The 26,289-nt window shown below is 50.2% G+C and overlaps 1 protein-coding gene across 1 annotated transcript in view; it reads right to left on the reverse strand.

Moving 5' to 3' along the window:
• Positions 1–420: 420 nt before the first annotated feature.
• XPNPEP2 (X-prolyl aminopeptidase 2) overlaps positions 421–26,289 on the reverse strand; it is a 28,259-nt gene continuing 2,390 nt past the window's right edge. The window contains exons 2-22 of the mRNA XM_064482735.1: positions 26,140–26,210; positions 24,532–24,642; positions 23,288–23,351; positions 22,208–22,312; positions 21,868–21,954; positions 20,833–20,979; positions 16,852–16,953; positions 16,175–16,256; positions 15,697–15,892; positions 14,841–14,930; positions 13,594–13,703; positions 12,920–12,997; positions 11,752–11,823; positions 9,697–9,757; positions 8,327–8,396; positions 7,715–7,819; positions 7,257–7,316; positions 6,700–6,776; positions 4,219–4,308; positions 1,489–3,636; positions 421–497 (exon numbers count right to left, since the gene is read on the reverse strand). Of these exons, the coding sequence (XP_064338805.1) occupies positions 3,442–3,636; positions 4,219–4,308; positions 6,700–6,776; positions 7,257–7,316; positions 7,715–7,819; positions 8,327–8,396; positions 9,697–9,757; positions 11,752–11,823; positions 12,920–12,997; positions 13,594–13,703; positions 14,841–14,930; positions 15,697–15,892; positions 16,175–16,256; positions 16,852–16,953; positions 20,833–20,979; positions 21,868–21,954; positions 22,208–22,312; positions 23,288–23,351; positions 24,532–24,642; positions 26,140–26,210 (1,973 nt within the window). The 3' untranslated portion in view covers positions 421–497; positions 1,489–3,441. The remainder of the gene's footprint in view (positions 498–1,488; positions 3,637–4,218; positions 4,309–6,699; positions 6,777–7,256; positions 7,317–7,714; positions 7,820–8,326; positions 8,397–9,696; positions 9,758–11,751; positions 11,824–12,919; positions 12,998–13,593; positions 13,704–14,840; positions 14,931–15,696; positions 15,893–16,174; positions 16,257–16,851; positions 16,954–20,832; positions 20,980–21,867; positions 21,955–22,207; positions 22,313–23,287; positions 23,352–24,531; positions 24,643–26,139; positions 26,211–26,289) is intronic.

Consider the following 26,289-nt stretch of genomic DNA (forward strand, 5'->3'; position numbering starts at 1 on the left):
TGGGGCCCCTTGTTAAAAAAATTCTTAAGGATTCCAGGACAGTGACATCAGAACATTACATAAAGAGTGGGCCCTTTTAAGCACGAGGCCTTGCGCAATGGCACAGGTCAATCACCAAGAAGGTGGCCCTGCAATTACTTCCGATACAATTTTACAGGAAGCCCATCTGCCTGCTTTTTTTTTTCAAATTGAAGACTAGTTGATTGACAGTGTTGTGTCAGTTTCAGGTGTACTAGGGCTCTGCTTTGCCTTGTGGCATTTCTTTGGAACCTCAGGCTCCGGGGAGCAGAGCTGGGAAAATACAAATTAGATTCCTGCTCAAAAGCCCATCTAGTTTTTACAATTTATATGTAAAATTGTGTCCCAAACCTTTTCCTTACCTCCCTCCAATGGTGAGGCAAGAGTTGAACTCACGCTCGGTAGATAGCAGCATTTTTATCTCTTGTGTGGCTTCCTGGCTTACAGAGCGCTGACACATCCGGGCCTCTCACCAGAACCTCATGAGGAAGATGGTACAGGTAGTTTGCAGAAGGGATAACAGAAGACCAGAGCGGGGTGGTGACGTGACCAAGGCCACACAGCTGCCACAGCTGGGATTAGAACTCTAGAATCCTAACTCCTAGGAAAGGGAAGTTGGCCTGCTCCACAGTGGCAATGAGCAGGCAAGGAGGGGTTTAGTAAGTGCTCTTCTCCAGCATAAAAACAAAGGACCAGAGCCCAAGGGGGCATTTATGTATCTTGGATTCCTAATGGTGCCTCAAGTGCTCTGCATGCGTTAGTAGCCCTGCTGTGTGTGCCCTGAACACTTCCCTGCCTGATGGGGGTGGGGGTTGGGGTGGGGGTTAGGGTGGGGGTGGGGAAGCCCTTCAAGCAGGATGCTTAGTGTATTCTGAGGCCCAGGAAGGGAGGTGCTGGGGTGGCTGCGGCCCCCTTTGCAGCCCTGATTCTGGAGCCAGGGTTCTCAGTCCCAAAATGGTGGATTGGAAGAGGCAGTTAAATTGTGGGGAGGAGAGGAGGTGCAGCCCTGGGTCTTGCACTAAAAGGAAAAATGTGGGGGCGTTTGAGCTGCCCTGCGCTGAGACTGGCGAGTGGGTCTTGGCCAGGTACCCAGGCTCTCCTGCTGCCTAGGGAACCCCAGGAGCAAGTGTCAGGGGTCAAAGGTAAAGGCCTGGGCAGCCAGGCCCTGGGGAAGCAGGCTGGTGTGGAGAACACAGCTGTCTAAGTCAGCCCTGTGATCCTGGTTCAGCCTGTTTTCTCATCTGTAAAATGGCGAGAACCAGACCCCCTGCCCTTTTTTGAGAGAGTGGATCCTGAAGTCATTTGCCTGGTATGAACCCTGCTTTTTTTCCTTTCCTTGACGAGTGACCTTGAGCAAGCTGGTTAATCTCTATGAGCCTCGCTTCATTCCTGACTTGTAAAACGGGAACAATAGAAGTATCTTCTCAGATGCTGTGGGGATGAAATGGGAAAATGCAACAATGTACTTACTGTCCACTTAAAATTTTAGGAGGGTAGATCTCATGTTCAATGTTCTTACTGCAATAAAATTAAAAATTTTTAAGAGAATGCATGTAAAGCACAGTACCTAGTACATACTAAACACTCACTGAATAGTGACTATGATGATGATGATGACGACGGTGGCAATGATGACTAATTATATTATTAGTGGCTGTCTTTATGGGGTGAGCTTGTGAGGGAGCAAATGACTCAGCAAAGGGAGGCCCACTGTTGGGGTGCTACAGGCTCTCATCATGGCTCAGAACTGGGGCCTTTGGGTGCAAGCATCAGCAGTGATAACTGTCACAGGTTACCCTCACCTGTCACCGCCTAGGGGACTCCTCTGCCTGATGTCTTTGCCCAGTACTCTGCCCCAGAGACTTGGTTCTCTCCTGCCCCGACTGTGCTCCTCTGGTGCTTTCTGGGACCACCTTTGACAAGCCCCCAGCAAGGGGCTCCCTTCTGTACCGTCCACAAGGCTACACGACCTTTAGCACAGGAGGTGGTTAGCTGGGCGTGGCATGCACACGAATACACGTACACGCACGCATGCTCACATGCACATTCTCAAGCACGTGTGCTCCCCAACTGAGCTTCTGGGAGCCTCACATCCCCACCCCCACCTCACCCCTCCCCTTTCTCCCCCACCACAAAAGCCACAGGTAACAGCAGTCCCCGGCAGCACAGCAGACGATGCAAAACCCAGAGGAAGGCTTTGTTGCCAGGCTTTGTTGCCAGGCTGTTTCAAGCATTTAGCAGGATGTGAGCCCAGGTGGCTAACCGCCGGGCTAGCCAGAGAAAACTCTACCCCACCCTCCCCCTGCCCCCGGCAGCTGGCTCAGTGAACTTGGAAGGGGCTGAGAGGTAGGCTAAGGGATTCTGCATGGTGCCAAAGGTAAAAGAGCTGGACTGCTGACCCATTCTGGCCCTACCATGTCCTAACCAAACAGTGTGTCCTTGGACAGGTTCCACTCCTTCTGGAGTTCAGTTCTTCTATCTGTAAAATGGGGAAACCAGATTCTGCCCACACAGGTTAAAGGTCATCCAAGGATGCTGGAGGAGTCAACAGCATTGTCACTGTGGCTCACTGTGGAAAGTTCAAAGGTACCCACGTGCCAGGAAGTCTGGGATAGTGATTGGACACAGCTATCAGTCTGTTCCCAATTTTGGTTAGGGCCATATTCCAGAGTGGTTCCCTATCCCGTGGCCAAATTCCTATGGCTTAGCTCCCTGTGCTATCAATTGGCATGGAGCCCCCCAAGGTTTAGGAGCGATGGGCTCACATGTGGATGTCCCTGGGGCTGGTGTACATGCCCCTTCCCTGGCTGATCTCCCTGGCCCTGGGGTGGCGGTAACACAGCCAGAGGACTCAGCCACCCGCCCTTCCTCTCCCTCTATAGGCACAGCAGGGAGCCTGGAGGCAGCCCTTGTTCCTTCAGCCTGTGGGCTGCAGCCCAGAGGCCACTGTAGGGCCAAGGACAAGTGGGGGTGGCCAGAGGCGGCCTCCAGGGTGCAGGAAGACCAGTAAGTCAGGAGCCGGCGTGGGTCTGGCTATATCCAGCAGGTGGTGGTAGCTTGGGGCTCTCTCAGGGCATGGAGCCCCTGGCGGGGAGGGCACTACCCTGCATTGGTCTTTTTTTAGGTGAGGGGAGCAACATGCTCTGCCAGCTCATAGGTTCGATCTACTGGGCTCACAGGAGGAAAGGGACTAGCTGGCTCTCCTGTCCCGGGGCTGGGAGTTGGGAGCTGAGGGTGAAATGTCTAAGCCCAGAGCAGGGTCCTGCCTGGGACCAAGAAGCCCCACACCCCAGGGGCTTGGTCCTAGAGGAGGAGGCTGAGGGCAGTGGTTTCCAGGCAATGGATCAGCAGGGGCTCTTGACGCGGGGGTGGTATGGGGTGAGGGGAGCTGCGCCAGAGGGTCAGGAGGGTAGTCTCGAGGCGCTAGACACTCCAGCCAAGGATGGCGAGAGTGGAGACTGTCATCAGAGGGGCCCAGGAGGCGGCGGGTGCAGCCCTGGCGGACAGGGGCTCCGTGTGTCGCTGCAGCCAGGAGAGTTCCTCCGACAGCTGGCGCCGCTGCAGCTCTGGGCCCACCTTCTCGCGGATGGTCTGGTAGTAGCGGTTCAGGTACTGGAGCTGCAAAGGGTGGGAGAGGTGAGGGCCTCCCCAGGCCGAGCTGCCAAGAGGTGAGGACCTGGTGCCAACCAGTGCCCACAGGCCCCAGGTCCCCACTGGTCCCCATAGGTCCCCAGCTGTCATCAGGCCACAGGCATTCTCTGGGGTCTTCAGAGGCACTTCTCCACGGTGGCCGTTTAACGTCGCAGTGATGTGCATGGGGTGGGTGGGGCGTGGGAGTGGATTTCAGGCCCAGGAATGAGAGTGAGTAGGGCAGGCATTATTATCCCCATTTCACAGAAGAATGGACTGAGGCCCAGAGAGAGGAAGGGACTGCTTTTAGTTTCAGGACATGAGGTGACAGTCCAGAGGCCAAGTCTCAGATGCCCCAGGAGTTCACTACCTGGGGTTCGACAGGCTGGTCTGACCGGAGAGTTCTAGAAGCTCTGGGGTCAGGTGAGGAGGGGAGGGATGCCCCAGTGTGTGCCTATAGGTGTCACTGGTGTGGACCCTTCCGAGGGAGGGGAAGGGTCAAGGCCTTGGGGTAGGGGGAGAAGAGGCGAGAGAGGCCCTGGGCCAGGGAGAAGGCACTCAGTGGCTCACCTGCTCGGGGGACAGCAGGCTGACATCGATGAGGTTCTGGTCATAGGGCACCAAGGACACCACTTCAAAGGTCAGGTAGGTCCCTGGGTACTGGGGGGCCACAGGTAAGGCAGGAAAGCAGGGAGTGAGCAAGGGGGAGGAGCTAGGCTGAAGAGAGGGAGGGAACCCTCCACCCAGAAGCCCTGGGCACAGGGAACTGGCCTTTGTCAAGCCTGAGCCCCACGCACTGCCCTCAGCCACCCCCCATCCCCCGTCTACCATTTAGCCACCCGCCTTTGGTGCTTCCCTCTTGATTTCTGAAGTTTAAGGCTTGCATTTCTCAAAGTGTGTGCATCCACATCACCTAGGAAGCTTGTTAAATGTGTAGATTCCGGGGTCTGTCCCCCAGGCCACTGGAGTGAGACTCTTTAGAGCAGGACTGGGAACTTACATTTAATTAATTTTAAGGTATTAGGTTTTTATATCTTTCTATCTAATTTCCATCTCTATCTACCTATCTCTATCTCTGTCTATCTATCCACATCTCTAGCTGTGTATCTATCCGTTGATGTATCTATGGAGCTGAGTATAAAGAAGGAAAAAATAGCCCCCAATTCCCATCTCCCAGAGAGCTCTTGCAAGTTTGTGCTTAGAAAGTCTGAACTACGAAAAGATACCCAACAGAAATGGAAAGTCTCCTCCCTGCCTGCTTTCCTTCCTGAAAACATATTTGGCATATACAGTATATATGTATATATTTTAAAAATTCATGCAAAATGGATCCTCCTGTACACTTTACTGCACCTTCTCCCCCGCCACCCCCCCACCATAGTAAACCTAGGAGAGTGCTCTATATTAGCACAGAGAGGTACACCTCATTCTTTTTAAGGGTCCATAGTATGCAAATGATTATTTAAACAATGATGGATAGTTAGGCTGTTTCCGCTTTTTAAATTGTTACCATGATGCTACAATCAACATCATCATATAAACATCTTTAGATGAGGTGACCTTTGGGGACTATATCCAGAAGTTATATATCTGGCAGTGGGAATGCTGAGACAAAAGGTACAGGCATTTTTAATATGTATTTTGATAGATATTATCACACTGCCCTCCCGAAAGGTTATACCAATTTGTACTTCCCCCAGCAATGTGTGAGAGTGTCCGTTTCCCCACAAGCTCACCGACACTGAGTATCATCAAAATATCACCAGCACTGGGTATCACTGAGCATCTTTTCACATTTATGGACCATTGGTGTTGATCTCAGTGAACTGCCTCTTTATGTCTTGCCCATTTCAAAAATTTTCCCTTCTTTTGCCTTATTGATTTTTAAAAACTTATGAGAAAAGATGGAAATTCACCCCTTCTCTGACATACGTGCTCTACTTGCCATACATTTTTTTACTTTGTTTATGGTATTGTTTCCGTATAGATATTTTTTTAGTTATTGAGTCAGTTATCAATCTTTCTCCTCATGACTTCTGGGTCTTACATAGAAAGACCCTTTTCCACCTTGGGATTATAAACGAAGTCATATAGGTTTTCTTCTAGCTCTTTCGTGGTTTCACCTTTAAACCGCAATCCATTTGGAATTTTAGTGACAGTGAGGTTCTTAAGTTTAATTCCCCCCATCCAAATAATTAGCCATTTGTCCCTCTGCCCATTTATTAAACAATCTCTCTCTTCTTTACTGATCTAAAGCACCAGCTTTATAGTAAACTAAATTCCCATCTTGTTTATGGAAATCAGAGAGTCTATTTCTGGACTATTCTGTTCCACTGTTCCATCTGTCTCTCCCATCTCTGGTGTCTTACTGTCTTAGTGATGGCAGCTTCGTAGTGTGTGCTAATATGTGAAAGGGCTAGTTTCCTTTATTGTTCTTCTTTTTTAGAATTATCCTAGCTACCTAGCTATCTTTGCATGTTTATTTTGACAAATAAACTTTACTATCATCTTGTGAAGTTACAGAAGCATCCAGTTAGCGTTGAGACTGAGGTTGTCTCAAATTTATAGATTAATTTAGGGACAAATGACATCTTCATAATATCAAGGCTTATTTCCAGAGAACACCATTTACTTAAATCTTCTTTATGTTCCCTCAGTAGAGATTTTATCCATGTAAGTCATTTTAAGTTTGTATCTAGATATTTTATCTTGTTGGTTGCTGTTATATAGAATCTTTATACTTAACAAGCTCCCCTGGTGATTATTATGTGCATTGAGAACCAGTGATTTAGGGCAGGGGTACTGATTCATTTGGTCTGGAGTGGGACCTGGGCATTGGCATTTTTAAAAAAAGCTCTCCAGATGATTCTAATATTCTAATGTGCAAAAAGTTTTAAGAAATTGGTTTATGGAATTTTTCTGGAGCTAAGGAAGACCCCAAATAAATTCATGCCCACACATTACATTCCCCCTTTGATCTTCCTTGTCCCCAGCAGCCCAAAGTCAGTGCCACACTGCCCACACTTCCAGCCCATCTCAGTGGCACTTTACCTTGGTCTGTGCTTCTACCACGAGTACCACATCTTCAATACGGATCCCAAATTCTCCATCCTGATAGTAACCAGGTTCTGGGAGACCCAAGAGATGCTGGTGACATTAAGCAGGGGGAGGTCCCAAGCCCAGGTTTCCTGTACCAACTGAGGAGTGACTGGAGGGCCCGGCTGCCCCCCTGCTGTTGGCTTGGGCAGACCCCTGCCCCAATTGTCAGATGCTCAATAGCTATGCAGAGTCAACCTGCCAGGCCTCAGATCCTCCAGCCTCCTTTGTAATCCAGCGGGGAACACTCAAGCTCCCACTTGGCTCCTGGAGGCACTTCCATATCCCTGTGTGCCACTGTCCTGTTCAGCACTTGACTGGAGACTCTGGAGTTTGGATGTACAGTTAAGAACCGAATCCCACAGGCAAAGTGAGGGTATGGGATGAAGGGGCTTGGGATTGGGGAGGTGAGGGAGTGCAGTGGTGGAGCCGGGGTGGGCCTCTGCAGGGTTGTGCTCCCTGAAGGCTGGCGTCCCCTAGACCGCAGTCCTGGAGGAGCCCGAGAACCTTACCGATGGAAGTGAACATGCCCTTGGCCATGGCAATGTTGTTGGACTGGAATCCCACTGGCCCTGAAAAGGGAGATGCAGGCATGGTGGCAGCTCTCCTGCGCTCAGCAGCTTGGAAACTAGCCAGCTCCGGGGAAGAACAGGTAACTGGGGATCTTTAGCAGCGTTTGTCCCCCACACTATTGTCTACCTGGGGCTGGGACAAACCAGGTTGGCTCTGGCTTTTATTTCTCTGGAATCTACCGGTCAGCCACTGGGCCTTGACCTGCCACTCCTGTCTCTGGGGCCCTCCTGAATGCCAGTATTTCTCACTTACCCTGTGGAGCACCAGTGCCCCACCAGCTGGTTAACCTTGTGTGGGTCTCCGCACCTCTGTGGGTCTCGGTCGTTTTCATACCTGTGAAACGCTCCACCTCTTTCATAAGAGGGGGAACTCAGGGGAGTGCTGAGGAGATACCTACACTCGTGCACGCACAGGAAGTTGCCAATGCCGTGGCCTGTCCCGTGACCATAATTGAGCCCAACATCCCACAAGGCTCTGCGGGCAAAGGCCTCCACCATTCGCCCTGGAACAAAGATGGCTTCTGGTCAGTTGGCTGGACCCTAGACTGTTGGCTTTGCCCCTTCCTGCTCTCTTTTTTTAGACTAGCCACTAGGATGGTGCTTGAGGAAAGGGGCCCCTGAGAGGCAGGTAACCATGCCCTATCTCCAGTCTGTTCTACATTGTACCCATTACCTAGATTGAGGATTCTACTCCAATTTCTCCCCATCTGTCAAGACACCTGCCTCCTCCAGGAATCCTCCCATGATGGCTGCAGCCCACGCTAACCACCCCCACCCTTGAGCTCCGGCTCCAGCTGCTGTGTTAGATTAGGAGACAGGCTTGGGTTCAAGGCCTGGCTCTCCCACTAACCCTCTGTGTGACCTTGGACAAGTCACTTTCTCTGGGCTGGATTTTATCTAGACAATGGATGGGATGATGATATATTCCTTGCCCCACTGGTCTCCCAGGGTCTGGGTGCAGTGACATCAGGGCCTAAGGCTCTGGGCCCAGCCTGGGTTTTGAAACTCACCTGATGTAGCAGCTGGGAAGACAAGTCTAGACAGATCGATATTTCCTATCAACACACGGGTATACACCTCCTGATGGGGAGAGGAGGAAGCCGGGAGTTTCCAGCTGCGCAGCCTGTGTGCACACAGGTGTGTGGGCCCAGGCCTGGGCTGGGGTATGAAGCAGGGGAGGCGCGTACGCGTGTGTGGTCACCCAGGCTCTGGAAGACAGCCAGAGGAGGCTGAGGAGGACCTGCCCGAAGCTGGGGCTTGGTCCACTCAGATCCCTTTGGCTGGTCCACAGAGATGCTTGTAGGTGATGGTGAGTTGAGGCTGTGACAGTAGGGGTTTGGGAGGTAAACTCTCTGGGCTGGAATCCTGACATTGCCACTCACAAACTGAGACCTTGGGCAAGTGACTTGAACCGCTCTGTGCCTCGTGTCCTCGTCTGTAATGGGGCAATCGCAGTACCAGCTCATAAGGTGGTGAGGAGGAGTAGGTAGACTCATGCGTGTAAGATTCTCCCAACAGACTAAATGCTCAAATAGAGCTCAGTGCCCTTTGCTGCCATTATCACCATCTCACATTAGTTCTCTTAAGGTTGGGATGAGGCCTGATTATCCGGCAGGTCAGCCTTGCTCTTTTGGGCCTGTTACCTTGTAGAAAGAGGGAAGAGAGGTGGGCTGACAGTGGCCTCTTCTCCTGGTCACTCGCTGTGGCAATGTGGTGAACACCCCTTCACCACACACACACACACAGAGGCTTGTCATCCTTTGCCCGACAGTCTGGGGCAGTGGACCTACCCACTGAACTGCAAGCTCCTTAAGTCCTGACCAGCGTTTGTTTTTTCTCTCTCTCTTTCTCTCTTTCTGGCACAATGTCTGAGCCACGGTCTGCTTGCTGAATGCATGAATGGGTCCCCTGCTCTCCACCTCAGACAGATGCCCCCTAGTACACACAGACCATGTCCCCGCCTCAGCCCCAAGTGGATCAGCCTTCGCTGCTTCCTGAAAACCTTCCACCTCTTCCCTTCCACCTCTGAGACTTGGCTGGTGTCAGTTTTCTCCACCTGGAATGGAATGCCTGTCTTCCACCTTTCTGCAGAGCACAGGGCTAGGCCCACAGACAGCACTAGAGAAATATTTGTTCACTGATCTACTGACATGAGATGATAAGCTTGGGCTGAGGCCCTGTTGGGGGCCTGAAATATCTCTGGGGAGTAATCAGGGACACTAGGTTTTCTGGCACAACCTTGCTGTGTGACCTTGGGCAAACTACTTAACCTCCCCGGGCCTCAGTATCAGCCTCCATACAATCAAATGGCTCTTCGTGGAGTGATTGCTTGGGTGCCCCTTGGGTGAGCGTGGGTAGGGAAATCAGGTCCAATGCTTACCTTTTGGAAAGCAGAGGGGGTGCCCCAGTGGACTGTTCTGGTGATGTCTGTTGTCCCGTCCCTGTGGAGAAGGACAATCAACATGTCCAGCTCTGCTGAGCACCTTGGGGTAGGGATCATGGCCTTGTGCTTCCCATGTGCTTTCCACGGGGGTTTGAGGGGCAGGGCTGGGAAGGAGGCGGGGAGGGAGGTGACAGACAGAAACAAGATGGCTGTTGTCATGCAATTCCCATCCTCAGCGTCTAAGCAGGAAGGGGCTCTGCAAAGCTATCACGTTCACATGGTATCACAATACCGTGTTGTCTAATAATTCCGATTCCCCACATACATCCTCCACCCTCACCCCCACCCATTTTGGCTGTTTTGTGAATCTGGGTTTCCTTGGGCCAGCCTGGCTCTAAAAGCAAGGCCTCTTCCAGGCTTCCTGGGAAGCAGGACAGGATTGTCCCATTCTCACAGAAGAGGAAACTGAGATCCAGAGAGATCATAACACTCACACATTCATATACTTATTGACCGTTTGCAGAACACTTTGCAGCTCCTTGGAAAGGGAGGCAGACCTGACTTTATTATCCCCATTTCACAGATGACGCAACTGAAGCCATGAGGCCGTCTCCCTCTCTGAGCCTCAGAGAGGCCAGGGCTGGTGCAAGCACCGAACTCTGCACAGTTCTGTCCACTGTAAACACGGATCTGCCCCAGGGATTTGCTCAGAGTCCCAGTGACCTGAAGCCAGAAGCCAAACAGTCGCCTGCAGCCGTTCCCCTAGGCTGGCCGCTGTGGCCACTCCAGGGGGTGTTATGGGGTAATGGTCCCAGGGCCCTAGGGACTCTTCCTTGGGAGCAGGTCACAGGGCGTGCCGACTTCCTCAGAAGGAGAGAAGAGGAAGTGAGGTGACCATTTCCCCGGCCTCACCCCGCTCGAGCATGCCCCAATCCAGCAACGCCCCACAAATTCACTTCCCCTTTGTGCATCGGCCATCTCAAGCACGCACAGCGCCGCGCTGGAGACTGCAAAGGCTGCTGGGCTGCGCGCCTGCCAGGCTGGCTCCCAGAGCCCAGCAAAGAGCCTTTGTCATTAGCACATTCAGCACAGGATAGAGGATGGGAAACTATTCCTTGTTCTTTCATCAGTTCAGCACATCCCTTCCTTTCCTCCTGTCTAAACTTCCCACACTCCACTTGCTCCCTAGATGAGAGGGGGAAATCTTCCAGCTCATTTCAGATCAGCTCCCGGGTGAATTATTGGTCCTATATTTGAAAGGAATGGGCTTAGCCTAGTCTGCATGGCTGTCATGTCTGAGTGTTCAGGTCATGCACTGTACAAGGGTAACCCATCTAAAGGAATGCCGTTCACTGCATGGGTACGTACTAATTTCAGTGAGCAAACACAAATGGATGCACAGATTGTGGAGTCCTGGAGCAGGAGACAGTGTCCTTCTGTATAACCCTATCTGTGGTCATGCATGTGGTCAGAAGAACATACACAGATATCTATGCACAGACCTATCCCCATGCTGATGGGTGTGCCCTGTCCCAATTGCGCTGCAGGCATCCCCTGAGGTTGTGTCTCTCGCCTGCCTACTGCTCTTGGAGGCCTGATCCTGTCCCCAGTCCCCTTGACATGGTCATCTCACCGTGCAGTGGGGGGACAGGGGGCTGAGGAGTGTGCATCGTGCTGGTGGCACGCGGGCCGTGTCCATGGTGTCCATGAGTGGGTGTGAGAATATGGGTGCAGTGTTTGTGCAGCCAGGCAGGGCAGTTGAGCATGGCTGTTTGGACTGTGTAATAATGTGCGGGCTTAAAAAGCATTTTACAAGGAGAGTCTTTTCCTGATTCTCACAGGGTAGCACATGTGGGCAGCGCCACCATGTTGGCCTCTGTCTGTTGCCCACTGTGCAGGGACTCCCACATGTGAAAATGGCAAGGACACTCAGGCACATTCAATCCAAGCCTCTCCTTTCTGAGACGAAGGATCCAAGCCCAGGAAGGGAAAGCTTTGGGGGGGACGCCTGAGCTGAGACAGCCAGGCCAGGGCTGGGCAAGGAGTACATACCAGTATTGCCCCCCAGAATCCAGCAGATACATCTCATCTGAAGATAGCTTGCGGTGCAGCTCCTTGGTTGGGCTGGGAAGGGGAGAGATGGTGATAAAGGAGCCGCCTGACCCTGAGCTGGTTGGGGTGGGGGTCCTGAGCAAAAGCAGAGGAACCCCCTTACCCCTAGGGGCTGACCTTCTAGCTCCTTTGGGGGCATCATTATTTCCCAAAGGGTCCTGGGAGACTATTGAGCTTCTGCTGCTAATGTCCTCAGCACACAGCTGTTCATCCCGCACCTGCCCAGGCAAGGCCCTGGTACCCAGGGAGGGGGGATAGGAAAGAGCACAGAATGTGGGAGAGCCTTAGGCAGCACCCAGCCCAGCCATCTCCTTTCATATCAGGAGAAACAGGCCTGCAGAGAAGGGGCTGAGGGGAGGCCCCGAGGGAAAGGCATGAGGGGGCTGGGCCTGGACCCAGATTCTCAGTCCAGTGCTTTATCTAACGACCTGCTGCCTCCAGGAGCAGAGAGCCCCAAGAAGCCAGGGCTCAGGAAGGGAGGGTGGGGCTGAGAGCAGGAGCTGGTAGGGCTGAGGAATTCCTACCGTGTCACTCTCTAGTGGGAACAAGGGGCTGGGCCAAGACAGCTGAAGGCTTGGGGATGCCAGGGGAGGGAATTCTGGGATAGGCCAGGCCAGCCCTTGGAGGGCAACTGCCCTCTCCCAGCTCTGCCCTCACCAGGCTGAGGCATCCGGTCAGCTTGACATTCCCCCTCTCCCTCAAATTTCATCAGGCCGGCCTGCAGGTTTCTGTTTTCTATGGAGCCAAACATCTGGCCAGCCTACCTCTTGGGCCCGCCTTGGCTGAGTGAATGGGCCTCTCTCCCCATGTGCTTGTGAGCTTTAAGAATTAGGAAACATAACTTACAGGAAGCCAAGGAAAAAATCCAGCAACAGCTTTGTCTCCCTTCTAGGTCCTTCTGCCCTGAGTGCTCACAAAGTCCCAGGTTTGTGAGCTGAGGTTGGGGGAAGTGGGGTAATTACTAGAGTCTTTTAATTCAAAGGATATTCCCCACCTCTGACTGGGTTCCACTCCCCACCCCCATCCCCTACAATGCTGAAGGCCTCAAGGCTTAAATGTGGACTCAGGTACCCCAGAAAGCCCCAGAAAATTATTTCTCCTGAAGTACCTGTAGTGAGCCAAGGCAGCATTCAGGCCACTAGCAGATATGGTTTCGAAACTGGATCCAGAGAAGAACTCTTCTTCTCTGGAAAGTACAAGGCAGGAGTGGTCAATGAATGGGCTCAGGGACTGGGCTGGGCCCCAGGGTATCTAACAAGGGCAAGTGAGGGTCCTCTACGTCCATTTTACAAGTTGGGAAACCAAGACCTTTGTCCCACAGTGAGGTCTTAGTAAAGCAAGAGGGAAGAAGCCTAGCTCCCTGTATGGGAAAACTGCCCCAGTGCCTCAAACCTACGGTCTGCCTAAGGCCTGGGCCAAGTGGACTCTCAGGGAACCTCCCTCCTCAACCTGATACTCTCAAGTGGTCCAGGGGCCAACCTCGCCTGAGTTAGCCTCTCCCAGGAGACTGGCCCATGCCTGAATCAGACACGAGGGGGCGCTGTTGGGTTGTGGCCCTTCAAGTTGTCCCGCTTGCAGCGAGCTGGTGAACGTCATCCAACACCCCTGCCCAGCTTCCCGACCACCCAAGAACCTATTACTCCTTGTTCCACAGAAGCCCTCAAATACAAAGAAGGTCTTCCCTCCTCCGTAAGTAAGGAGACCAATCCCCCTCCCAGCCCCCACCCCCACCCCCCACCCCCACACTAAGCCCAGCTGAAGAGGATGGCTGTGGTCCTTCACCCTCGGAACTTCTCCAGCTGCTCTGCCCCCGAAAACTCGTCCACGGTGCCTTTGGGCACGTTCTTCTCCAGCCAGACCAAGTAGCGGATCACGGCCACGGCGTCCCGCACCTGGAGCGGGGCAAGCAGAGAAGCCGACTGAGGAGTGGTCTCAGCCAGGGCTCCGGGATGAAGGCAATGGGGTGATTGCTTTGGGAGATGAGATTTAAAAGCGTGAGGGTTTTACTGGCTATTTGATAATATTAAGGGGTTCTTATTAATGTTTATATATATGATCAGAGTGTGGTCATGTTTTGAAAAGGGTTCATCTCTTTAAGAGATACTGAAGTGTCGATAGAAGAAACAATAAAATAGCTGGGACTTGCTTAAAAATCATCCAGCCGCAGGGGGTAGGGGGTAGAGGTAATGAGTGTGGGATTGTAGAGGAAATGAGATTGGCCTCAAGTTGAGTTGATGATTGTTGAAGCTGGGTGATGGTGTTTGGGGATCATTATGCTATTTCCTCTACTTTTGCATATGTTTAAAATTTTCCACAAGAAAAGTTAAAAAAAAAAAAAACTAGGCAGCTTATCCTAATTTTAACAGGAATATCCAAAGGGGTGAACCATCCCCTCCACTGGTGAGAAAATTATTACAGATAACACTTATCTAACATTTGGAATGTGCCAGGCAGTGCTCAAAGCAATATATATAAAATATATAATTACATAATTATATTTATACATATATAACTATATACTTATAAATATCATGTATTTCTATAGTTATATATTTATATGTATGTAAATGTATGTATATATACTATGTATAATATATTTATATTAATTGTATGTTAGTTAATATATTTAAACATACATTATTTATTACATATTATTTATATTATATAATACAGCTATATTTCTTTGATCCTCACAACCACCTATGCTGTAGGTTACAGTTATGACCCTCACTTTATAGATGAGGTAATTGAGGCCTAGAGAGGTGAAGTGACTTGTCTAAGGTCCCCCAGCTAGGAGGTGAGTGGAGGAACTGAGATTTGAACTCAGACACCATAGCTGCAGGGTAGGGGCTCTGCATCACAGTACCATGCTGGGAGCAAGGGATGGAGCGTGAGTGCGTACCCAGGAGCTTGGCGACCTCTTCTATGTTTCATTGAGGGCCTTCTTCAGGCTCCTCCAGCAGGATCTCCTTTCTAACCCATCAGACCGGGAGCTCTCCAAAGGCTCGTCTGTCTGCCCCTGGACTTACGTGGCTGGCCCTGAGGAGGGTCTGCTCCTTGCTGTTTTTCACCGCCTTGGTTATCATCACTGGGGAGTAGGCGTCTGCTACGAGTTTTTCCTGTTGCAGGCAGAGAGGAAGAGGTCTGGGAGCCCTCTCTAAGGCACGGCCGGCCGTGTTTGAAAAGGATTGGCAGGAAACTCCAGCTGGGATGAGACTGGCCATTTCCTGGGGTGGCAATGCCCTTCCCTTGCATGCTCTCTCTCTGTGCAGGGATTCCCTAGTCCTCCCTGTCCAGCCTAACCTCCCCTGTCTCCCTCCCTTCCCTCCTCCTCCCTCCCTCCCTTCCTGTTCCCGGCTCCCGCCAGCGCTCAGCGAAGGATCAGAGCCTGGCCCCTGCCCATCCATGGGCTGTTCTGACAGTGTGTTTCCCACACACCGCATAGCATAACGGCTACCATTTATTGGGCGTCTGCCGTGTGTCAGGCACCAGGCTTTCTATGCACTATCTCTTTAATTTTCCTCAGAGCAACCCCTTGGAGGTTGTGACTCTTAGTGCTATCTTACAGGTGAGGAAACAGAGGCCCAGATTGGCTAAGTCCCCTGTCCACGGTCACTGAACAGCCAGTTCTCAGTCTCAGGTTTGGTGACCTCAAAGCCTCTGCTCTACCAGGCTGTGCTCCCCTGGCCTCCTCGACAATCCGAGCTCTCTGTGGACAAACGTCCTGCTTCTTCTTCCGTCTTTTCTCAGAGAGGCCTAAAAGGGGACTCCCTGCACCACTGTTGACTGAGGGGCTGTGGCCACTCTGTCAGGCTGAGACTTAACAGGGCTGTTGGTGGGGGGTGGGGGTAGTGCCTGGCATAAGCCGGGGCCTGGCAGACCCACCTCGGGTATCACTTCATAGAGCCCATATGAGGTGTAGCTGGTGCCAATCCAGATCCTCACGTCTCCGGAGGTGTAGGCCTGCACGCTGTCACGGACTTGGCTGTAATCTTCGAGTTGCACACACATGGAGCCCGTGCAGCCAGAGTTCAGGTACTGCAGGGCCTCAGAGTTAAAGCGACTCTTGTTTGCAAATAACCTGGGTGGAGATGGAAGACCAGGAGGGTCCTGAGAGCCTCTAGGCACAGGGCCAAAGACTAGAGGCCCTTTATTCCCGGAGGTCAGAGGAATCCCGCGCTGGACAGCTAAGCAGACCAGATTTGGAGTACGTGGGACAAGAGATCAAGAGAGTCAGGAAAAGCCGATCAGAGGCTTCCTGGAGGGTCCTGCTGGGGCAGGCACTCCACTCCTGGGAAGGCTGCACATTGGGGCAGTGAGGGGTTGGAGGAAGTCGTGACTGCACGCCAAGGACAAGCCCTACCTGATGGAGGAGTCGGTGAGCAGCGTGTAGGAATAGAAGAAGGGATTATAAGGGATGTCACTGCCGCGAAGGTTGAAGAGCCCTGGGGAAGAGAATTGTTTGCTTTCGCCCCAAAGATCCCCAGCAGCACACCTACATCATCTGCTCCTGAATGTTTCTGTCTTTCAGGGGTCTTTGAAGCACTAGTGAGTCCTAGGGGCCCTTTCTCCCAGGAAAAGGCAGATAGATACGCAGCCAGCAGTCAGCGCACAGTTTCAGTGGGTCCCCGGAATATGTGAAACCCAGAGCTGGAGTCAGCTGAGAAGCCTGGAGCCACGTTAGGACAGAATAGGGCTACACAGGGTGCTAAAGCTGGGAGTGTGAGTGCCCTGGACTCGTGGCCAGGCGGGGCTGGGAGGTGCTTGCTGGGCCTCCTCCCCTTCATGAGACAGGAGCCTTTGCTGCTGCGGTCGCCCAGTCTGCTGGTGGCCCGCAGGCTGGCCCCAGATTGCATGCGGACTCCTGGTTTCCTTCTTCAGTGGACATGAGCTCCTGTCCTCACCCTTCTTAATTCCTGCAGGCCATGGCCATGGAGACCTCAGAACTCTTGTGGGAGGAGTCCGGTGCTGCAGGGCCCAGGAGGCTTGGAGGCTGAGGGGAACCCAGGCACCCACCTGCATCCACATATCCATACTCACAGGCTGTCTCATCAAGCGCCGACAGAAGCACGGCAGTCGGGGCCTCGTGACGTTTCTGCATCTGGCTGCGGATGTCAGATACTTTCTCCTGCCAGGTACTCCCTAGAAACATAAAAGCCCAAAGAGAGCATAGGTGACATACCTTCTCTTTGTCACTCTGTTCCTGAGAGGTCTTCCTTAGGGCAATAGATTCCCATTCCTTTACAAGCAGTAGAACCCTTTCTTTAACCAAACTCTTACTTGTGTAGTCATTAAGGGCATGAGTTCTGGACCCAGACTGTCTGGGTTCAAATCTTAGCTCTGTTGTTACTTGCTGTGTGACCTTGGGAAAATTACTTAACCCCTCTGTGTCTTACTCTGCACATCTGTAAAATATAGATGGATTATAATGATACTGTCTACCTCAATAGAGTTATGAGGTCAAATTAATTAATATTTGTAATGTAGAATGGTGTCTTGGTGTTTAGTAAGTCTGGTATAACTTGCTGATCAATAAATAAGCATGCAGAACAGAGATCAGGAGAGCAGAAGGGCAGAGGGATAGGACTGGGCCATGTATAATCCTCTCCCCTGCAGTAACCCAGTGCTTACTAAAGCCACTTGTGCAGCCACTATGGAAAACAGTATGGAGATTCCTTAAAAAACTAAAAATAGAGTTACCTTATGATCCAGCAATCCCACTCCTGCGCATATATCCAGAGAAAACTCTTAATTCAAAAAGATATATGCACTCCAATGTTCATAGCAGCACTATTTACTTATAGCCAAGACATGGAAGCCAGGGAAATATACATAAGATCTTATGGTAGCTCACAGAGAAAAAAATGTGACAATGAATATATATATGTTCATGTATAACTGAAAAATTGTGCTCTACACTGGAATTTGACACAACATTGTAAAATGATTATAAATGAATAAAAAATGTTAAAAAAAAAAGAAAAAAAACTGGAAAAAAAAAGGACATGGAAGCAACCTAAATGTCCATCGACAGATGACTTGATAAAGAAGCTGTGGTATATATATATATATAATATATATCATATATATGATATATATAATGGAATACTACTCAGCCATAAAAATGAATAAAATAATACCATTTGCAGCAACATGGATGGACCTAGATATTATCATACTAATTGAAGTAAGTCAGACAGAGAAAGACAAGTATCATATGATATCACTTATATGTGGCAGCTAAAAAATGATAAAATGTAGTTATTTACAAAACAGAAACAGACTCATAGTCATAGAAAACAAACTTATGGTTACCAAAGGGGAAAAGGGGGGGGGAGGGATAAATTAGGAGTTTGGGGTTAGCAGATACAAACTACTACATATAAAATAGATAAACAACAAGATCCTACTGTATAGCACAGGGAACTATATTCAATATCTTGCAATAACCTAAAATGAAAAAGAATATTAAAAAGAATATGTATATGTATGACTAAATCACTATACTGTATACCAGGAACTAACACACCTTTGTAAATCAACTATACTTCAATAAAATAAATAGAAAACAAATTTATGGTTACCGGTGGGGGGAAGGGGGTGGGAAGGAATAAATTGGGAGTTCGAGATTTTGCAGGTACTAACTAGTATACATAAAATAGATAAACAACAAGTTTATACTGTATAGCACAGGGAACTATATTCAGTATCTTATAGTAACCTATAATGAAAAATGTGAAAATGAATATATGCATGTATGTGTATGATTGAACTATTATGCTGTTGCACCAGAAATTGACACAACATTGTAAACTGACTATACTTAAAAAAAGAAAGCCACCTGGGTCTGGGCTAAGCACTTTGTGTACATTGTTTTAATCCTTACTTGGCCCATTTTACAGATAAGGAAATTGAGGCCTCAGAGAGGTAAAGTGACTTATCTATGGTTTTCATAGTTGGCAAGGGGTGAGACTTGAATCCAGGTCTGTTTGACTATGTGGTTCAGATCTTAATCAGTATAGACACTGGACTATCTTGCTAACATTGTTAGTCTCCAAACTTGTCCTTAAACTCTGTGTCACAGAGCCGTCCTTTCTGGGATGTTCGTATCCTGGTGCTAGGACTTTGATTTTCATCTTTTTTTCCTGTTCCCGGTGATGCATATAGGGTCTTTCCCTAGGCAGGGCTAGGAATTTGCTGATGGAAGGTCATAAGCATTAAGGGTCCTAGGTGGGCTCAGAGATGAGCATAAATAACTTAATGCCATCAAAAACATCTTTCTGCATACAGGTAAAACTATTCAACAAGAACTAAAGCTTTGGGTACGATACATTTTTTTCAAGGTTTATTTTACTTTATTGTGGGAAAATATACATACCTTAAAATGTATCATTTTCACCATTTTGAAGTGCACAATCCAATGCTTTTCATAACATTCACAAGATTGTGCAACCACCACCACTATCTAATTCCAGAACATTTTCATCATCCTAAAAGGAAACCTTGTAGCCATTAGACAGTCCCTCCCCATTCCCCTCTCCCCACCCTCAGCCCTTGGAAACCACTAATCTGCTTTCTGTCTCCATGGATTTGCCTACACTGGATGTTCCACTCGAATGGAATCATACAATATGGGGTTTTCGCTGGTTTCTTTTACTTAGAATTATGCTTTCAGGGTTCATGGATGTGATACATCTTTGAGGCAGTAAATAAAAGCCAATTTAAATTGTCTGATACGCACAGGTCTCTTGGACTAACTACTTTTCATGTTCTTCCCTTTGGCCCCTTTAAAACTTGTGAGTGGCTGGAGAGAAAGTGTCTCCTGTCTCAATAAGTTTAGAGACTCTGTTCTTGGGCTTCCTGGCCCAGCTCTGGCTCCAGATGGCTTTTCCTTGAAGGCTAGCAGCCTGCGAGGGTGTGGCTTCCCCCAGCTTGTGGGAAGTGATAAAATCCACGTGACTTCTCTCCCAGTCCCTGGAAGTTTTTCCCCTTTATCCCCTCCTCTTCTTGACATAACTGCACTCTTCTTTATCAGAATGGGATGAGTTCTGTTTAGGATTGAACCGTCTTGGATCGCAAGTTCCTTTAAAAACTGTGTCAAGATGCGGAAAGAATGATTCTGCAAGTTACATCAGAATGAATAAAGAAAATTGGACACAATTTTGACTTGTTTCATCAGAACTGCTATTTTGAAATTTCCCTCCTTTTTGGACTCCTTTCCAAACAAGGAATGTGCGGAGACCTGCATGTGGTAAGCGGCCTCTCAGATTGCCCAATAATCCTAGGAATCCATGGGCTTGTTCAGAATTCCTAGGGAGGTAGGGGGTGGTGGTGGCCAAGGCATTGATTCATAATCAGTATCCTGGTCCTGGTCAGGATTTTAGTTACTACTTATAAGAATCATAGAGCATACTGTTCTTTTATGATGCATTTAGATGGTGTCAGTGGGGTCAAGATTATTGATGTTAGAATTCTGGGGGGTCAGTTAATTTTCCTTTGTGGTTCGACCAAAACTTGAACCCTAATCTGTGCCACAGACTGACCTTGAACTTAGTTTTTGCTTCCTTTTTCCACCCCAGCCCATCTGACCCCAGCCATTTGACATCTAAATTCCTCATCACAGGAGGGCCAGAGGTCAAGGTCTGAATGATTCAGTACAAACCAGTCTTCACTACTACAACTCATGGTTTTTTGTTTTTTTTTTTAATCTCTCTCTCTTTGAAGGGGTAAGTTTTTTTTCCCCATCTTTCTCTGACTCCCTTGTTTCCTCCCTTCCTGTTCCATCTCACGTCCAATCCTGACACTCTTTATTCCAGCAATTTCTAAATATGGTCTAAGGAACTTCTGATTCAAACTCTTTGAGGGGAGGGGGCCTAGAAACCTATATTTTAAACAAGCATCCCAAGCTATTCAGGTGCACGTGAAGTTTTGAGAACCATTGCTTTGGGACCTGTTAGGATGAATTTTTCAACCAGAGGAGCAGCAGCGGGGACCCCGTGTGGCTCCAACTTGGGAAATCACCTGTGAATGCCTCCTGCAGGGCATAAATGGGCTCGCTTGGCACCGCAGGCCTCTCTGACCCCCACACCAGGTCCACAAGGTTGATGGTGATGGACACCAGCTCTCTGTCAGACTCTCGGAGGGCTGCGTCATAACTCTCCCAGGAGTCTGCAGAGACAGGAAGGAATCACTTGTCCCCTGCCTGTTCATACCTCAGAAAAAATTGTGACCAAGGCAAAGTGAGTTCTTGTCCCCTTGGCCTCCCATTCTGCACCTGCAGCCCAGCTGCCAGGGCCAGTCCTAGCAGACTGGCCCTCCTGGGCTATGTCCTCTCACCTTCCTTTTTCAGCTTTCAAAGCCTAACTGCCCTGAGCCCACCCAATGCTGTCCATCACCAGTTGTCTAAGCTTGTCTTTTTAAGTGCCGATGACTGTGGGGCCCTCCTTCTAACACTGTCCATTTAACTGAGCTTCAATGCCACAGCCCAAAGGAATGGGAGACTCAGGCCACTGGAAAGGCTGGCAAAGAAGTCAGTTCTGAAGCGGGAGCCTTTCAGGATCTATTCATGAGCACGTCACCCCTGGGGGCAGGTTGGCCAGCTAACTGGGGCATCAGAGCTCAGGGCACTGTGTTCCTGGAATTGGAGGGGACGGTGCTGCTTTACCCAGAAGCCCTCTTGACTCCTTTGACCCTTCCAAGCTCTTTCCAGAAGATTCTAGTGCCCTAATTGGTAGAATTCCAGAACACAGAGGTTGGCTCTGGGTTTAAGAACATCCTGGCCTACTCGTCTGCTAGGTCTTAATGATTCCCTGAGTCTTCTAGGTTGGGTCTCTGCATTCCTGACTAAAAAAATCTATATTTATTCTTTTAAATATATTTTCAAGATGCAATCCAGGAATACATCCTTGTTGCAAAATATTCTGCAACCACAAGTTCAAATATTCGATCTTCGAGTCACCCTGCTCCTCCGTCTACCAAGGTGTGCTTCTTTACTTCCCGGGGGGCTGAGTCACCCGAGCTGGTGTGGGCAAGCCCAGGGATGAGGGAAGAACATACCGATGGAAAAGAGAAAGGGATCGAAGCCCACATGCCCTCCAACAGGAATCTCAGCGAGGAGCCAGGTGACAATGGGAGTGGTGCCAACTGAGAGAAAGACAGGAAGAGACATTGAGGTCACCTCCAGGGCCAACCCCAGGCCCTCCAGCTGGGCTTCTGTCTGTGACAGTTCTGCTATGTTTGTCCTCCTTGATATCATCCGCAAAGTTTAGGGATGGCTTCAAATTTCCTGAGCTTTCCCCAGGGGCCCAGCACAGCCTTGCAGGTACCCCCTCACCTCTACCTTCCTGAACCCAGTCCAGTTCCAGGGCTTGGGGAACAAATCCAAGCCATCGTTTACCTTCCTTATGGAGCTCCCAATTGCAGTCCATCTGCCGCTCAGCCTGGGTCCAGTAGCGGCTGTCAGTCCAGAGAGCTGCTTTTCCCATGGTCACTACCGCAATTCCTGAGGCAGAGCAGAGAAACTTGGAGGGGAGGGGGAAGGTTCCCCCTAAAGGGTGGCTTTATTTAGCGACTGTGTGATGCGGTGCTGGCTCTGAGAATGTCACAAGGGGCCTCTGGAAAGAGTTTCTCTCCTCCGTTGGAAAGGAGTGAGGCAAGAGATGTTAAAGAGAGTGTTGGGGGAAGCTAGTTGGAAGGGTGTCCTGGGTTGGGCATCTCTGCTTTGTGTCGAGGGCCTCTCCTAAGGGTGCATTTAGCAGGACGAGTGGGGTCTGCTTTTGGCAATCCAAAAAAAGCCCATGCTATGTCTAGGTGCTCTCAGGAAAGAAGGTGTGGCAGTCAGTATCAAGACGCAGTGGCTGATGGGGACACTATGCAGAGGGCTTAACTGAGGACAGGCAGGGAAGCCAAACCCAGTGGCTTTAGCAAAGAGAATGGCTTGTGACAGGCAAGCAAGGCAGCCTGAAGCCCAGGGGAGGGATGTTTAAGGATCAGCAAGTGATGCTTAGTTTTCATTCAAGGGGCCAGGATCAGGGTAGGAGGCCCCTTCTGCAACTGGGACCCCATAAAGGACCTCTATGTTTGTGTCTCATTTGGCCATGTGAGGTGATGTTTTCTATAAAAGGACCAGCAAAGCAAAACTTTGTCCCCAAAAGTGCCATTGTGTGAAGGGGATCAGTGGGCTCCTAGTGGCTAGATAGAGAGGTAGTAACTGCCCCAGAAATGGAGCCCAGGCTGGGCCTGGCTGTGCAGAGGCCAAAAGCATGGAAAAGAAGTGCCCCTCATGCAGAAATGTGGCTGGTGGGCTATGAGCCGTGGGCCATGGTGACCCTTTTTGGAGTGGTGGAGGGGAGGCAGATGGAACAGCAGGGGCCTCTGGACACTAGGTCCTGGCTGCTGAGAACTAGCCACACCAGGGCTTCTATGACCACTCTGGGTCTCCCAACAGAAGCATTGGGGGCTGGGTAATGGCTGTCACCTGCAGACCCTGTGAAGCCCGTCATCCACGCACGCCTCTGGTCATATTTGCTGATATACTCGCTCTAGGAAATCAACAACACCATCGTTAGCCTTCTTTATGGAGTTACACCCCTCATGGAAGGCCCCCCAACCATATCCCAGTTCTTTCTGTCTAGTCAGATTCAACCAGTCCTACAAGCCCAAGCACACTGGGCACTTCTTCCAGGAAGCTCCCTGGAACTCTCCCAATTCTCAGGATCCTCCCTTCCTTTGAACAACTGTTTTTCTTGGCGTCTAAACCCCACAGTCCAGCACTGGACTTTTCTGCAAAGAAGTCTTGTCTCCCTGGCCAGGATGCAAATTCTGTGCAGTCTGGGATCATGTCTTTTAATTCCTTTGGGTTCTCCCCTCCAGCTGTCCACCTCCGCCCCCAGTCTAGCACAATATAATGGGTACATCATAAATACCTTCTGCAGAGAGCTCTACACATTATTGTGTTTTGGTTCTCATAATCCTTGAAGATAGATCTCATTATTTGCATTTTGCAGTAGAGGAAACTGAGGCTCAGAGAAGTTCAGGCACTTACCCAAGCTTCTCAGGCCTTTTCAGCAGGTGGGAAAACTAATTCAAGTAATCTGCTTGACATTGAAAATGCCTTCTCTTCCAACTGGGCTGGTATTGTGAAGGTGGGTGGGGTGGAGGTGGAGCTAGGATGGGAAAGGGTGGGATGGGTGGGCCGAGGTGCTGCTTTGGGAAAAGTAGCTCTGGTTCAGACCACCTTCTTTCCTGTCAGCACCCCCTACTCCTAGCCTACACCCCAAACTCATGGAGTCTTGGACTCTGGATAATTTCAGCGCTCCATCCACCAGGTGATGGGAAGGGTTGAGCCAGAAGGAAGCTCAGGGTTCTTCTAATTCAATTCTCAGCCCACATTCCAACCTCCTAGGGCAGGGGTGTCCTAAACATTCATTCTGATCTGCCATCTAGGAATTGATCAAAATCGTTCTGAGGTTGTTTATAGTTTCATTGCCAGAGGTCAAGGAGAGTTGGCCATGTCTGCTCTCCTATGTAAAGGGATACATTCTCTCAGTTGCCCTGAAACACTCATGTCCAAGCTTCCCACTTACTTCCCTTTGCCTGTCAAATCCTTCCTCTGTCTTCCATCTTCTGTCTTAACAGCATCCTGTTTGTGGTCTGTTCTCTTAGGTCAACCTGGGTAGCGGGGGGGAGGGCTGGGTGGCGCAGGGAGGAGCTGTCCCTTACCATGTGGGCATCCGTATCAGGGATGATGTATGCAGAGAGATTCTGTGTATGCATCTGCTGGCGCAGGGCTGTGAGCTGTGCTGTGGTATTGACCGCAGTAACTGGAAGGTACTGACAGGTGACAGGAAGACACCAAGACACACACACACACACACACACAGACACACTTTGCTTAGAGAAAATGATACCGGGGCCCCCAGCCTCCAGAGGAGCCACCAGCCTCTCCTTAGGCAGGGGTTGGGGGTGGGTAGGCTGGATCAGCCCGGAGAGGGATGGGGCAGCAGCTGATGTCATGGGTTAGTCTAGATTAAGGTGTCTGGGCTGAGTGGAGATGGAGGTGTTTAAGAGCTTGGAGAGGGACTTTTTGCGACAGTAATGGGACCTGAGTCTGAGTCTGGAGTCAGAGGTGGGCGAGAACTGCAGGGTCTGAGCCCTGGTGCTGGGCCAGGCCAAGGGATGGGCCTTCTTTGGATACCTTGAGGTAGAGTTGCCAATTTAGCAACTCAAAATACAGGGTGCCCAGCCAGTCACATCGGAATTTCAGGTAAACAATGAATAATGTTTTAGTGTAAGTATGTCCCATGCACTACTTGGGTCATACTTATACTAAAACTATCCATTCTCTGAAATTTAGATGTAACTGGGCACCCTGTATTTCATCTGGCAGCCCTACCTTGCGGATTTGTTTCAAGTTTCCACTCATTGGTCCCAAGTGGCCAAGAAGAGTGAATGAGTACCCCCAGCAATTTGGGACATTGTCCAGAAAGATCCTCTCTAAGCCAGACATTTTGTTAAAGATGATTTTATCTTAAAAAGCATGGAGTTTTTGTTTTGTTCTGCCTTCTACTCAATGATAGATCCAGGTTAGTTTTCATAGAAAAGTCAGGTGCTTTGCCCACCTACCTGCCTTCCCCAGTGGTCTCATAAAGTTGACAAAACAGGTAGGTGTATCCCATTTGTCCTGAGACTTTACTGACCTGCTGGCAGGCCCCCGAGCTCCCACCTTCTGGCCTGCTCCGGCCCAGGGAAGCTCTTCTGCACTCTAAGCTGGTTGTGGAAAGAATCACTCTGGTCTCCAGCTAGGGAGCCGGCGACCTTCCCGTTTCGATATGCCAGGTCTTCTCCCAATCTTCACATGCCAGGCCTCCCTCTCTTGACCTTCCGCTGGCTCTTCTAGCCCTCTGTCTTCCACCCTCTTCCCTTCAGTGCCTCCCTCTTCCCTGTTCCTCTAGAATTTTTGTTTGCTTTCCTTCCATCCTCCTCCTGGTCTCTGCCCAGCTTCAGCTAAAGGCCAGCGAGGGGCCTCCTGCCTCCAGGCCAGTTGCCCAGGCCCAGGCCGGGGAGGGGGGTGTTGGGGGGTTAGGGGGGTGATAACCTGCCGTGGGAATGGGTGGGAGGGAGGGATGGGGGCGGATGTCCGACACCTGAGAATGTGCTGCCCGCCCTGAGGGAGGTTAATCAGAAACAGTGGCCCCAGAGTCCGGAAATCAGGAGAAAGGCTGGTAGAGGCAGAGGTTAGCAGTCGAGTGCATGGGTGATGGAGAGGAAGGTGGGAGCAATGGGGTGGGGATGGGGGTGGGGCTAGGCGGGGCGGAGGAAGGGCCTCACCGGAGGGCTGATTGAACAGTTTCTCACATCCTCTCTCTGGTCCAGTGGCTTTGGGTGGCCCCAGGCACAAGCTAGAAACCAGAGAAAAACCCAGGGTCACTTAAAGACCAAATAGCTCCTAGAGAGCAGGGAGACGTGTCCCCAGCCGCC

This window comes from Camelus dromedarius, chromosome X (genome assembly GCF_036321535.1).
Source record: "Camelus dromedarius isolate mCamDro1 chromosome X, mCamDro1.pat, whole genome shotgun sequence".
NCBI classification, from domain to species: Eukaryota; Metazoa; Chordata; class Mammalia; order Artiodactyla; family Camelidae; genus Camelus; species Camelus dromedarius.